At 31.9% G+C, this 16906-nt stretch overlaps 1 protein-coding gene across 1 annotated transcript in view; it reads right to left on the bottom strand.

Moving 5' to 3' along the window:
- Window positions 1-1295: 1295 nt before the first annotated feature.
- Window positions 1296-16906, bottom strand: part of LOC137614898 (solute carrier family 22 member 21-like) — a 947260-nt gene continuing 931649 nt past the window's right edge. Inside the window, exon 16 of the mRNA XM_068344556.1 lies at window positions 1296-2611. Coding sequence (XP_068200657.1) covers window positions 2485-2611 — 127 coding nt within the window. The 3' untranslated portion in view covers window positions 1296-2484. The remainder of the gene's footprint in view (window positions 2612-16906) is intronic.

Genomic DNA, 16906 nt, shown 5'->3' with positions numbered 1-16906 from the left:
GTGAAAGAAACAAACACCATTCCCAGCCAACAAAAGGCATCCACAAGGAAATTCAGAAGCACAAACGACCAGCTACTGATAGGCAAAATGGTAATTAAAAATAGTAAAAGAAGGTAAAGCAACCTGAGTATGGCATGAATTGACCACAAGAAAGCTTTCAACATAATACCACTCATGGCTGATAGAATGCTTAAAGATATATTGTGCAGAGGATAACACTATCAACTTCCTCAAATACAATGCAAAATGGAAAACTGTACTTACATGTTATATAAACTGACTTGCAGAAGCCCATATTTAGAGAAAAATATTCCAAGAGGACTCTCAAAAAAGACTAGAAGAATGGAAAAGAAAACCAGTGTATGGCTAACTCCTGAGAAAAACTGAAATATTGACTAGTAAGGGGAACTTAAGAAGGAAACTGAATGGATGACGATGGCAGCACAAAATCAGGTCTTAAGAACACGATAAATTTAACGAACAATAGACGGAACTAGCACCTCGTCAAAGTGAAGCAAATGCATGGCCAAAGAAGAAATCATCAACCACATCGCCAGTGAATGTTCAGCTCTTGCTCAGAATCAACATAAGAAACGACAAGATAAAGTGGCAAAAACTCTAATAGAGTCTCAGCAGAAAATATCAAATACAATGCAGCAATGAACGGTAAAAACACCAACTTCTGTGGTAGAAAATTATCAGGCTAAACTACTTGGGAACTATAGTATAAGGACGGATAGGATGATGCAAGCAAATCGATCAGACCCACTTCGGTTGACAAAACAACGAAAAAAATATCACTCATAGATGTTGTAGTTCTGTGAGACTCAAGAGTGGAAGACAAGGGAAGAGAGAAAAAAAAGTACCAAGACTTACGAATTGAAAAGGGAAGGCTATGGAATATGCAAGTGAAAGTGGTGCCAATAATCATGGGAGCGCTAGGAACCATACCTACGTCATTGTAAAGGAATCTTGAGAATATAGGAGCCTGTATAGTCCACGGACTTGTGCAAAAGAGCGTGTTGCTTGAAACAGCACATATAGTGAGGAAAGTGATGGATTCCTAAGGGAGCTGGATGTAACCCAGAACACCACACCATAAACCACTAGTCTTTATAGACTGATTAAGAAGAAAAAAAATAATGATAGTAATAATAATCATAAGAATGGTATTTATTCAAATAATTTATTATTGTAAGAAGTGGGATTGTTTTCTTACCAGTGATGTATTTATAGCATAGGAAAAAAATGGTTAACTCATTCCAAATATAGCAAAGGAAATTAAAAGCTAAACATCAAAAGATATAAAGCTATATTATCTTTACTAAAATGCTTGTTACATATCATGATCCTCAATAGCAAATAATGACAAAAATATATGATAGAAATTTACTAACATTTAAATTTCCTTCAAAATAAGTGCTGTAAGAACATGAAAAATATTTTTATTCTTTAACTAAAATATTATTTTTAATTCTATAATGAAAACAATCTCTAGACTTGAGAGAGAGAGAGAGAGAGAGAGAGAGAGAGAGAGAGAGAGAGAGAGAGAGAGAGAGAGAGATCGTTAAATTTTCAAAGAAGTTATAGTCCTTCTTGATAATATACCGACAAAAAAATAGGTAATGCTTTCCTATAATTATAAAAGTTATTGGTTTTCAGAATCATTTATCTAAATAGAGTTAACTGGAAAGTAACACTCAGGAGAAGTTATATAATTTTCAAGCCTTTTAAAAAACTAATTTAGGTAAGGAAGAGTTTTATAGATTTGCAGTTATTCAAGACAATGAACTAAATTTAACTCTGACAGCTAAAATCTATTTCATAATTGTACACTGTATAGGTATGATATCAATTCTATGATATTTAAATGAAGTTCTGATAGCTTATATTGCAGAAGATTTTCTTTCAAGGACATTTAGTTTTCTTGTACAAAACATCATGCTTGGAATCTGCTATACTAATTACCGGATGGATATCATGGCAATACCCATAAGTTCCTAAGAGTCTTTCGAGAAATACATTCCTGATCATTGCTTACCTAGATGTCGACAGTAACATAAATACACGAATAACTTACAATAAAAGAGTATGTTTATTATTATAATATGAAGCTATGATTACTTCTGTAAAAACTTCGAAAAAACCTGCCTTAAAACATTGTTATTCAGCAAATTACAGTATGAATCTTTTGTAAACTCTGACATATGGTCCCATCAATAATTATGTGTAAAAGTTTCATTCACTAGTTCAAATAAAAACAGCCGGTTTCATCCGGATTAGAAACTAATTTAAAATTATATATTTTAAGTTTTTAAGAAAGTGATGAACATCTGATGACAGTTTTGGAATGTTGTGTATCTTGTAGCTAATTTCTGAATTGTATTTTTTCTAATATATAAGTTTTACATATACTGGACAGAAAAATAAAATAGGAATAAAAGAAAGACAAAACACAAAACTGAACAAGAATTTGTTCTGTATCTAAATATTGGTCCCCTCTACTTCTGGTTTCCCACTTTTTTCAGTGGAAGGTCCCTCTGGATTATCGGTAGCTGATGCTGGCTCTTTTTCTCTATGCCAACAGGAGAAATACCATATAGATTGGTCCCTGAAAAGAAACAAAATATTTTCAATATAACGTGATAGACGACTAATTTCCATACAGATTATGCTCTCTGAATCGTGATCAGATTCAAATTAGGCTAGAAACTATATAACGTGGTAGCGAATTTGAAAAGTCTCTTGAGCTTCAAAAAATTATCGAGAATTTGAAACCCACTCTTAGCCCAATAGTTTTCACTCTCAACCGCAACCCTATCGTCCTCGTAAGCTAAGTCAGTGGTAGCCATTGTGGGCTAAAATCAAAATGCCATGTTCCTTGGTTATGCCTCTAATCAGTGACCTTTAATTTACACTAATCTCAAAAATAATGTTATTTAGCCAAACAAACCATCGTCTGCCATGACTATCAGAGATCATATTATTAACAGAATATCTTTAAGCAAACAAGAATTTTGTAAGAAGCAATCGAATTTACCTGCCTTTAGCAGTTGCAATATAGCTATATCTCACTATTTATACAAATTCCTTAGGTGATATGCATATACAAGTACATACTTTGAATAGTTGCATATTTAAATTTATGCATTTTGTGTACACACACGTATCTATCTATCTATCTATCTATCTATCTAGCTATCTACATATCTATCTATCTATCTATCTATCTGTATATATATATATATATATATATATATATATATATATATATATATATATATATATACATAAATTTATATATATATATATATATATATATATATATATATATATATATATATATATATATATATATATATATATATATCATCATCATCATCATCATCATCATCCCCTCCTACGCCTATTGACGCATAGGGCCTCGGTTAGATTTCGCCAGTCGTCTCTATCTTGAGCTTTTAATTCAATAATTCTCCATTCATCATTTACTTTGCCCTTCATAGTTTTCAGCCATGTAGGCCTAGGTCTTCCAACTATTTCAGTCCCTTGTGGAGCAAAGCTGAACGTTTGGGGAACTAATCTCTCTCGGGGAGTGTGAAAAGCATACTCAAACCATCTCTATCTACCCATCATCATGATCTCATCCACGGTTGGCACTCGAGTAGTCTCTCTTATAGTTCCATTTCTAATACTGTCCTGCAATTCAACTCCTAAAATCCTTCTGAGGGCTTAGTTCTCAAATGTACATAATCTATTAGAATTTGTTTCATTGTCACACCATGACTCATGTCCATACAGTAACACCGATATATATAGATTATATACATAGATTATATAAATATATATATATATATATATATATATATATATATATATATATATATATATATATATATATATATATATATATATATATATATATATATATATATATCTGTATATATAAAGAAAAAGAAATGCAATCGTGCAAGACATATAATGAAAATGACAGATGATAAATGTTGTTTGATTAATAGGAACCTATCTGAAGGTTTTCTCTTTGTTCCTAGTTTACCCTATAAAATAAAAGGAGAAAAATTCCATAATGTATTATTCATGTGTATAAACATGTGACGTAATTATGGCGTCAATTGGTGTAGACTTTGAAGAGTGCTGTGAATAAAGTTGTGGTTAAGCAGTTGAGTAAAATGTGTAAAATACTGAAGCCAACGAAATCTACTGTGCTAGGTGTTGCTTAGATGATGAAAACGAAGGAGCTGTGGGATACAGTGGAATAGATGATAGAAGTAGGCATGAACAACGAACCCAGGCTTTTAAAGACAGAATCAATAATTTAATGCAAGCAGTGTTGGGATTATAATGGCAGCAAACGCCCCAGTATTACAAACGTGCTTGAATAAAGTTGCAGAGATGACATTGATAAATCAAAATGTCGTAGTTTGTAAATTACATGAAATACAGCTAATAGCTAGACCATTTAATGACTAACACTTAAGTGAAGGATTTCTGTTTATCAAGTTATTTTTGAGAGACTTTAAAGAAAGAGAAAAAAAAAATACAGATTTTGATGCTTTTAGGGGAAGCACCTTTATGAAGGTGACTGTCTGGTCACAAGACTGACTTGAGAATCATAGTGAAATAAAATGATGGCTACTAGAGAAATACACCTTGCCAAATGCAAAAACCGGTGGTATGTTGTATAATTATCACAGAAAATTTGGATGGGATATACCAAGACTGCAATAGCTTTGCAACCTAGTCCTAGAGAGCCAACCTACCTGTGAGTTATATGAAAGTAATCAACAGAAAACATAGCAGGTGGCTAGTGAATTTCTAACAATATGGATATTTGTTTGATGATAATCGATCATTGTAAGATGTCATGATAGCTATGTAAAATATTATAGATAACTTTCCTTCAAAGAATAAGACCAGGTAGGCTAGCAAAAATCCTGGACTGGTGGTGGCCGTAAAAAACATGGCTTCAAGGAGTAGCAGTAGGTACCAACGTCTAATGTATGGATATGGAGAACGTAGTCAGCAGATGAGGGGGACCTTAGCGTGTGCTGGTAGTGTGGAAAAGAATGGCATAAATGAATTAAGTCCTGCAACTGTTATTCTTATTAAGACTAAGGACATAGATATCGAAATTGTGTTACAAAAAATGACAAGTGATGGTGGGCTGTCCCCTAGTATCAGAAGAAGAAGGACCGAGGTCTGAAAGTTGTGGTGATGCGATGAAGAAGTATAGCTCCCCGACTGGCAACAGCAGGCCAAATGAGGGGAACATCTGTGTGATGTAACGGTCTTGTGTATGAGGTCGTGAGCCCTTCCCATGGTTCTGCATGGCAGCTTGGGGTACTGGCAGTACATGTGAACCTGTTAGCTAAATTAATCAAGGGACTATTGGCCAACACAACGAGTGTGTCACTCCTTAAACAAGGAAGTACCTTGACCCTGTTCCACCCAGCAACACCAATCATCGTTTATACTTCAGAAAGTAATAAACTGGAAGCACAACATACAGCAATACACTTCTTGAAGATGGGATTGAATAAATTTTTGAATGTTTTTTATACTACCCACCTTGGCATGCCAGGAATGAGTTGCATGTTAGGTCCAGATTTCATTGTATCAGAAAAAAGCAGCTTAGAAATGTTAAGAAGAAGAGAGGAGTCTTCTATAGAAGGTAAGAGTGAGAAAAATGTAAATGTCTGTAGGGAAGGAGAGAGAAAAGTGGCAGGGATAACTGCAGTACCAGGGAAAGGAGAAATTGTGTCCCCTCAGGAATTGATGAGTATTACTGTCTCCCCTTTTTGGCTTCTCCTAAAAGGAACTGAAGTGTCCGTAAAACCCCATGACAAATGGGTACACACAGTGTTAGAGGAATCACCGTAGATGAAAAAAAAAAAACCACTGCAGATGATACAATCATTAATCTAGGTAACAAGTATTGATTTGGGTAACGATTCATTATATAAATTGAACGTGTGCAAATCATTGGAGTCCTAATTCCAGCTCGCACAAGCCAATACACCTAAACTAGAACATCAACATGTAGTTAGTAACATTGTTAGCAGTTACTCTATTCCGATGCTATTATCACTGAGGACAAACCAAAATGGAGGATAGCTCGATTTCCCTTTAGTATTGAAACTGAGCAGACAATGCTTAAGGGGAAGTAGAAAGAGAAATTAGTAAATCAATGGAACTAGGGATTGTCAAGAAAAGTGAATCCCTCTTACATGAAAGCATGGCTCAGTAAATTTTTGTTAATTATAGGAAATTGAATGCCCTAACAAAAGACAATACCTATTCATTGACTTCGATAAAAGAGTTGCTCATAAAGGTACAGGGGAGTCGATGTTATACCATTACTGATTCAAAATCTGGCCATCATCAAATCCCAATTCTAGAAAACAGTAAAAGTAAAATGGCCTCTGTAGCAATTGATCATTTATTTCAATCCAATTTACCTCCCTTTGGTTTGAAAATTGACCCTACTCACTTTTAAAAAGTAATGATGGTAGTCTTATCTCTCTTATCTTATATATATATATATATATATATATATATATATATATATATATATATATATATATATATATATATATATATATATATATATATATATATTTTTTTTTTTATCATGACACTACGATGATTGGAAAAAACAGAAGAAAACATAAACAAAATAGCCAAAAAGTCTAGGAGGCATTGTGCCATAATGGCATGAAAATTAACTAAACAAAAGTCCAGTTTTCCCATAAATAAGAGGAATTTCTAGGGCAATTAGTGATACCTAGGATCTTCAACTCTACCCCAGTGAAGTAAAAACAATTCGAGAGTACCTAATGCCAAGTACTCCTAATGAAGTAGCTAGTTTTCTCGGGCTTCATGAGCATTACTGTAAGTTCTTCAAGAATTTTGGGAAAATTGAGAGCCTTAGATGCTTGAAAAATGCAAAGAGTTGTAGATTCAAGAGTTGTAAATGAAAGGGTCATTTGCCAACAGAAGGCAACCTCAACCTGCGAGAAGTTGCTCACATATCCTAGATTTGATCGCTCTTTTATGGCGACAACTGACGTGAGCAGTGGAGCTATCAGGGGAGTGAGTTTACAATGAGATAATAAATAAAGAGATCACCCATTTGTTTTGTTTCTCGGGCATTATAAGGAGCAAAAAAGATTTGTAATACATCAGCGAGAGAGAATTTTACCATGTAGCTTTTGATATTGTTAATAGGTATTAGGCTGTAATCACTATTGGAGAAGGAGTGTCCAAGAAGGATTGATCAATTTCCCTTTAGTATTGAAAATGAGAAGACAATGTCTATTAGATCAAAGCCCTGAGGGATACCCGTTCATTTCTAAGTGAAAGTTTTCATGGAAATTAGTAAATTAAGGGTACAATGGATTATCAAGGAAAGAGAACACACCTGGGCTTCTTCTACTGTGGCAGTAAGGATGAAGGATGATGACTCAGATCAATTGTATGTTGATTATAGAAAATTGAATGCCATACCAAAAGGAAATGTAAATCCATTGCACTCTATTAAAGAGCTGAGCGATCCTCATATCCCAGTTCAGGAACCAGCCTATTCTCCATGCGACTAAGATTTCTTTGAAGGAAAAGAGCATTATCGGGCTTACGGGATATTACTGGGCTTCTTCAACCATGGGCTTATGGAAAAAGTAAGAAGATTCAGTTCGATTGTATGTTGATTATAGAAAATAGAATGCCTTACCAAAAGGCAATGCAAATCCATTACTCTCTATTGAAGAGTTGAGCCATCCTCATATCCCGGTTTGAGAAGAAGCCCATTCTCCATGGGACTAAGATTTCTTAGGAGGGGAGCATTGACGACTTACTGGATATTATCGTAAGTTTATCAATAATTTTGGAAAATAGAGAGGCCCTTAGATGCTCTACAGATGCAAAAAGTAATAGATCAGGGAGTTGTATAAGAAAAAGGAGTTTATCAAACAGAAAGTGACCTTAACAAGCAATTAGCTACTCGCATATGTTAAAATTGATCTGTTTTTGGTGACACCGAATGTGTGTAGCGTAGCTATCAGCAAAGTGATTACACAATGAGACAATAAATGTAATGAGTTATCCGTTTGTTTGTTTTTGGGGGGCGTTTCAAACAAGAGGCCCTTATGTCATATGTTAAGGGGAATTTAACTATAAGACAAGCTAGTCGTATAGAAAAGCTGATGTATTCTAATATAATTGGTTTTGAGCACATAGTGGGCAAAGCTAAAAGAGTACCTGATACCATCTCCAGAAAGGGCATTAATAGGGGCAACTACTAGATCACAAAAAGGAGGAAGAACAACAGGCCTAAGATGTTGTATCAGTAAGTCATAGGTCTTACTGTCTTAAAATGGAAGATATGAGAAAGGCAGTGGCTGTAGAGAGAGAGAGAGAGAGAGAGAGAGAGAGAGAGAGAGAGAGAGAGAGAGAGAGAGAGAGAGAGAGAGAGAGAGAATGCATATGAGTGACAGAAGACACAGACAAGGGTATCCAAAATAACTCCCCCCAATGATGCTGATGCGCTTGAATTGTATGGCTGGAGAAACAGGTAAAGTCCAAGAGGTACAGAAAAACGAGTAATGGAAGAAGTGTGTTCATAATATGATTAAATGAGTTCAGACAATTACTTCTTCTGGAATGTACCACGAGGAAAATATTTTATAGAAAATGATATCTTGTATTGTACATATGTGAAATGTGGTTGTAAATTTTGTGCACGGATGGTTCTTCCTACCTACTTAGTTAATCAAGCCATCCATATGTGGGTCATTTGGAGATTGCTCGTGCCCTACTTCTTGGCAGGAAAGGTGAATAGAAGCTTAAATAAATTCATGTCTTGCTCATAACCAGAAGTCAAAAAGTTTCCTGTGGTTTCTTTTCAATTCTATAGGGTACATGTTGATGTGTTAGGACCTTTTTCTACTAGTATAACACATATGTGTTATCGTGGATGCATTTACTCAGTACACTCATATTTACATCATATTCGATAAAATAAAGAATTAATCGGCCAATTTGCTGTGCCCTTTCATTATTTGGTTTGTGCAAGCATTAATAAGTTACACTGGTTCCGAGTTCATAGAGGAGGTGATAAAATTGATCGCAGTCATGATGAAAATTGAAAATTTTTCAGTGGCTGCACATAAAACTGCTTGGTGGAATCCCATAATAGAGAAGTGGTGCGGATTTTGCGTTACTTAACAGAGAATGACCCTCGTTATTGGGATGCAATGCTTCCCACTACTGGGCTGGCTTTAAGCAATGCATATAATGTATCATGCTTCCCACTACTGGGCTGGCTTTAAGCAATGCATATAATGCATCATTTAGGGACATGCCTTTCTTTTTAGTGTACAGACAGGATCCTGTATCACCATAATATGTGGTCCCGATGAAGCAGCAATAATTACTAAGCAACTCAACTGAGCAGCCTAGTGTTTTTAAGGTAAATTTGAAATGGAGAATAAGGAACCTTACTAAAATGTTTTGATAACGGCTAACCAAACAGATATAGACAAATATGAAGGATGGTTTCAATCTGGACTGGACAAGATATTTGTATACGATCATCGTGTTTATCTAAAAAGTTTTTACCCAAGGACGCACAAGTAGAGGCAGTGTATTTGGGTTCATACAAAGTAAATGTAGTGACACCCAGCACGGTAGTTATGTAAATATTGTAGTAGCATAGTGTCTTAACACCATCAGGCGCGCATAAACTATCTTCTTGAAGACGTAGTTTTCTAAAGTTTAACAGCCAATTACTCCATACCTCTGCATGCACGACATTCCAAGAATTGATGATTAGGGATATTTTTTTATGTTAACCTCATTTGTTCTCTTGATTTATATTACAGATAACTTAGATGAAATAAGGAATGTTTGCTTTTACATGTGCCTAATATATTGAAGTAAGTGCTGTGATGTCATTAATGCTAAAATTTTAACATACCTCTAACCTAACTACTTATAACAACCTGATATATAGTAAAGTAGAGATCAGGCGTGTTCTGTCGTGTGGATGTCAAAACAAAGAAATACTCCTTGTGTAACTCCTGGTTCCAGGAGACGGGCCACTTAATGGATAGTGTAAATCCTATTATCTTATCCATAGATGTGGCTATAGTGAATAAGAATGCAGGATAACTTAACTAATTTTTGGGAAAACGGCTATTAGACGTAAGTATCAACACCATCTTTAATTACTATGGATATGTAGAGTTGTTTACACATATTAGAAACTTAATTGGAAAGTGCTTGAAAAAATGTAATTCCTTTTCCTATGTGGTTACAGAATTGTTTCATAATAGATCTAAGAATATGTTAAAAGAATTAGTATCCATGTATAATGTAGAGACTATAATAAGTGAACTGTTTTGAGCTAAGTCAGATAGCTAGAAAAAATCCTAAAAACGGGATTATAAAGGATACCGGATAAATTAGTGCATTTGTGATTACCTTTTGGGTTAGACAAGAAACGGTATGCCATATACAAACTTATAGCCGATGAAAGAATGACCCAAGGCTTTTTTCAATCAGTGAATTACCATAAGAAAGTTGATAATGATAGTATTTATGTCATAGAACGAGTATTCATTAAAGGGCCTCAGACAGAATGCATCTTTTTTATAATCGTGCTATGAAGGATACTAAATGTGTTTACAGCTTTGCTAATGTCTCACCAACTCATATACTCTTATCAGGGCACCAACATATAATGAGTACGAGTAAAGTACCCTTTACCTGTACTAGTTGTTATGCTAGGAACAGATTAGGGAAATTCATCCGTTTGAATGGATCAGCAAATAAGAAATATTAACAAGATGTATACCAAACAATTCTTCTTACTGCACTGTAATTGTTCAGTAGCTACTTTCCTTTTTGTTTGGGTAGAAGAGACTCTTTAGCTATGGTAAGCAGCCCTTCTAGGAGAAAGACACTCCAAAATCCAACCATTGTTCTCTAATCTTGGGTAGTGCCATAGCTTCTGTACCATGGTCTTCCACTGTCTTGGGTTAGAGTTCTCTTGCTCGAGGGTACACTCAAGCACACTGTTCTATCTTATATCTTATATCTCTTCCTTTTGTTTTGTTAAAGATTTTATAGTCTATAAAGAGATATTTATTTTGATATTGTTGCTCTCCTTAAAATATTTTATTTTTCATTGTTTCCTTTCCTCACTGAGCTATTTTCCCTGTTGGAGCCCCTGGGCTTATAGCATCCTGCTTTTCCAGCTAGGGTTATGGTTTAGCAAGTAATAATAATAATAATAATTGGGGACAGATTTTTTAATATCAGCTATATACAATAGTCAGGCAGGTATTTCTGTGTCATTAATGGTATCAGATTATGCCCTACTGAATCCGAAAGTTCATGTAATTAACACTACCTTGAAGGGGCTCAACTATATGGATATACCTCATGTATCTAGTGAGAAGATTCAGCCTTAAATGGGTAGCCTACTGAAAATCTGTGAACCATTCTCTTCATGACGCATACTGTATGTGTAGGTGTTAGTAATAACTTCAAGTATTGGAGCTACTGTATAGTGATAGCTATGGCAATGGTTTAAATTAGTGGATGGTCCATGTTGAAGAAATTATATGGTAAACCAAGACAGGTGAACCAAAAGGAGGAAGAGCCCATTCCTGCCCCTTCCCTGACAGTGCAAGCCTGTGTAGCCTACAACCAAAAGAGGATTGTCGATAACGCTGTATTGATATATATATATATATATATATATATATATATATATATATATATATATATATATATATATATATATATATATATATATATATATATATATATTTGTGGGAACTTCCGTATTTAAAAGTAACATAAAACAAAAGGAGAAATTAGTGAATATATATATATATATATATATATATATATATATATATATATATATATATATATATATATATATATATATATATATATATATATATATGTATATATATATATATATATATATATATATATATATATATATATATATATATGTAAGTATATATATATATATATATATATATATATATATATATATATATATATATATATATATATATATATATATATATACATATATATATATATATATATATACTGTGTATATATATATATATATATATATATATATATATATATATATATATATATATATATATATATATATATATATATATATATATATATGTATATATACACACAGTATATATATATATATATATATATATATATATATATATATATATATATATATATATATATATGTATATATATATATATATATATATATATATATATATATATATATATATATATATATATATACTGTGTGTATATATACATATATATATATATATATATATATATATATATATATATATATATATATATATATATATATATATATATATATATATGTATAAGTATATATATATATATATATATATATATATATATATATATATATACATATATATATATATATATATATATATATATATATATATATATATATATATATATATATATATATATATATATATATATATATCATAAGATGGTCTCTTGTCTGGGAACTATATAATAAAATATATAAATCACAACTGGCAAGCTATACGACTTCTCAAATTACAAACACACCTGTTTGCTTTTACATTAAATTTGTTACACTTGAAAATATATAAATACCAAAACTCTGAGACAGTTAAATAACTCCTAGATATCAATACATAAAACACTGAATATCCAAAAATCTCTTAATTACACTCAAAACAAAATTGGGTAATTATTCTTAAGAATTATTCAAACAAACTTACTGGGGTTCTTACAGGATACGAGCAAAGTTGTAATAAACACTGATGATTGAAATAATACACTCTTTACAAAAATAAATGTATTCTATATAAATTACAACACTTTGAAAGAATTTACATAAAACAAATATTCACTCGAAATATTAAGTCTGAACAAAACTTGGATTAAGATAAAAATGTTACGATCTGAAAATTATATAACTTCTCTTTAAATATTAAATCTGAGTAATCCTTAGACTAAGACAAAAGAAATGCTGTACATGGGAAAATTATACAATAACTTGTTTAACTTGAAATTAAATCTAAATACAATATTTAAATTTGACACGTAATGAAAATAGATAACCAGATCAAAATACAAGGACCTATCTCCTTCATACAAAATCCAACACACCAAAACCTTGATATTTCACTGAACACTTTTAAAACAATACTCAGAGCTGCATACGAGAGAGAAGGGGAGATGGTTGTCTTAAGGCTATGCAACCCTGGGGTCACCTTTATAAGAGACTTAACTACTTCTAGAAGATTCCAGGGTCGAGATCTGGTAGCAAGGGAGGGGGGCTAAGACGTCAGAGTTACCAAGTATTGCTCTCTCGAACACGTATCCACGCATCACGGGACGAATTCTCACAGTCAGCTAGGTCCGCCCACCCTTTGTCCCCGAAATAAAAAAAAGATAAGAGCTAGCGCTGGGTTTTTCGAGAATTTTCCTAAAATTATGACAACAATACAATGAAATTAAAACCAAAAGTCTTACGTAATTTACATGATAAACTAAAATCTATGTGGGAGGAACTCATTTTAAGAGCTGGCTGAACTCTCTTCAATGCACATATGAAAAAAAATGAAGCCATGAATAAACTACTGTATTTACTCTACTCTAGACCAGCTTTGTAATATATATATATGTATATATATATATATATATATATATATATATATATATATATATATATATATATATATATATATATATATATATATATATATATATATATATATATATATATATATATATATATATATATATATATTGGACATATCTTTCATCACAGTACATGTGTAAATCATTGAGTATAACTTTGAATGTAAATATAGCGGAACGTCTGTATTACCATGTTTTGATTTATTCAAATATTTTGTCACAAATTAGTCTGCTATATTTTTAGAGCAGAAATCATGACCTGGCCCAGATAGAAGTTTCCTCCTTTAGCACACTATCTCTGGAAATGAGGCCCAAGCCCCAGGACAAAGGATAAATAAGTTTTTTTTTACATATTAAGGTTATTGAATGTCATGTTACGGGTATGTGGGACATATGATGGTAGTGTGGGGGTGAAGTGGTGGTAACGTGATTCTTTCGCCGGAGGAGATTTCTAGGAATTTATTAGACTTGGAAGATGAGTAATTTCTGGTGGCTCTGCATTGTGCAGCACTATTTAGAGCCATTGTTTGATTAATAAAAACCCAACCATGGGTAGCCTATCTTGTCTAGTGCGATTATATGTACTTTACTTGATATAATAAAATGAAAAGAATACCTAATGCATTGAATTATGTATACAATATATATGGTGTCTAGAAATAGAAAAGGTTTTAGTACCACGATTTTTAGAAAAAAGACGTTCACTGGGTTAGGTTCAAACTTTTATAGCTCTTGTGTTTATAATTTTAAATCTAATTCTATTTTTACTCTTCTCTACAGAGCATTCCTTTTGACCTCAAGTTGGGAATCTTTCCACATTGAAATCATTTATCTATGTGAATATTTTAAGAAAAACTGTTTTCGCACCAAAATATTTTTTAAACTTCTCAATAGATTATTGAATGACAAGTTGGCTCAGACTCCAAAAACACTTAAAGTTCCTAAACTAAAATTTTATGCGAGTTTTCCTTTTCTTCACGAGGATTTCCTAAAAAAAAAAATTACAGAAATTATCCAACAACACTTCCCAGCTGTGGAAGTTAAACTCATCCCTAAGAACCCTCTCACTATTGGCTCGCTTTTCCACTTCAAAGATCGATTGAGTCCTTACATGTCCTCTGGTGTTGTATATAAATATAATTGCCCAAAGTGTAACTCGGGGACCTACGTAGGATCTACCAAGAGGTTGTTAAAGGTCAGATTTGATTCCCATAGAGGTCTTAGCTATCGAACTGGTTGCAGAATATCCAACCCTGAACATTCTAATATTCGGATTCATGCTAAAATGTGCAATCAAAATATTGAAAACAAAGATTTTACCATCATTGGTCAAGTGTCAAATAAACATGACTCACCTCTTCTTGAATCCATATTAATCAAACGACTAGTTCCGTCGTTAAATACCCAAGCTTCTTCTATTCAGTTTTATTTGTCATAGTTTTCTTTGGTTTCTTTTCTAACACTTGTTGACATACAGTTTCTCACTACGCTTCTGCGAGGTTGGTTCCACTACTTTGTCTGATGTATATATATTTATTTATTAATTTTTTCCTTTTAATTTTCATTTAAATTTTAACTGGTTTTTATAGTTTTGAATGAGTTTGTAAAATTTTTTATCTGTTTCTTAATTCTTTTGTATATGTTTTATTTTTACCCCTGGACAATGTGATTAAGAATCACGAAACGTTGGGAATGTTAAAAAGGACATTTGAACTACTCTTTCCCTATCCATACCATGAAATTTGTGTTCATTACTGGCTGTTGCTGCCTTCACCGAATATATATATATATATATATATATATATATATATATATATATATATATATATATATATATATATATATATATATATATATATATATATATATATATATATATATATATATATACATGTATATGTATATACACACACACACACATATATATATATATATATATATATATATATATATATATATATATATATATATATATATATATATATATATATATATATATATATATATATCCATAAGTGTTTTCTGTTTTAAATGTAAATTTTACTAATTTAGTATGGAAGTAGTGGGCACAATGTATATATTACTGTGCATCATTTGTCTTTATATGTGAGCCATCTTAGTCCTTCTGCTATAATTTTTTGTTATCGGCTGACAAGTTTTAATAGGTGCACGTAATTGGGATGGTTGACGTGACGAAATATTCGTCAACGTGTATCCTACTTGGTCTCAACTTCAGGCTTACTGTACATACATTGCATTATGCTTAACATCCTGGTATTTACGTTGTGGATGCTTTCAATTTTATACAAACGGATTTCTTAGTTTCTTTTTTTCTTCATAATACCATTTCTTATATATATACATATATATAAATATGCATATATATACACACACATATATAGATATAGATATATATATATATATATATATATATATATATATATATATATATATATATATATATATATATATATATATATATATGTATATATATATATATATATATATATATATATATATATATATATATATATATATATATATATATATATATATATATATTTTACAGGCAAATTGTAACCAGGCATTTCGCGAAATGACCAAATATTTTAGGCATTTCGTGAAATGACTGATTCACTTAGGGATTTTGCGAAACGACTAAAATTTGCGAGCATTACGCGAAATGACTGGTTTTATAGCCTTGGGATTTCGCGAAAGGCCAGGTTTATAAAAAATTTAGGTCAATAGTGTATATTTGCTGGTATGTTGTATATGCTTAGGGTATTTTAGCAGTAAGGTTTTTTTTATTTGAAAAGGCAGTATTTTATGTTAAATAATATATATTTGCATTTATATTGTATATTTCTAGGGTATTTTAGTAGCAATAATTCTGTAACAACATATCTCTTAAAACCACATATTGTTCCATTAAATGTACAATTAGACAGAAGAGCCTTTTTTCAGTGCCCTACAAAGAGATACTTGCTGTTCTTGGGTGATTTCATCAACAATCGTTGGAGGCAAAAGTTGAATTCAATCCTTATGAATTTAGTCCTTAGTATTCCCGCATTTACCCCAATAGTGTATGAGTCATTTTCATTTCCTTCCATGA

This window comes from Palaemon carinicauda, chromosome 21, assembly GCF_036898095.1.
Source record: "Palaemon carinicauda isolate YSFRI2023 chromosome 21, ASM3689809v2, whole genome shotgun sequence".
Taxonomy (NCBI): domain Eukaryota; kingdom Metazoa; phylum Arthropoda; class Malacostraca; order Decapoda; family Palaemonidae; genus Palaemon; species Palaemon carinicauda.
Note: the sequence above shows the minus strand (reverse complement) of the source record. Positions and strands in the feature narration are given on the sequence as shown.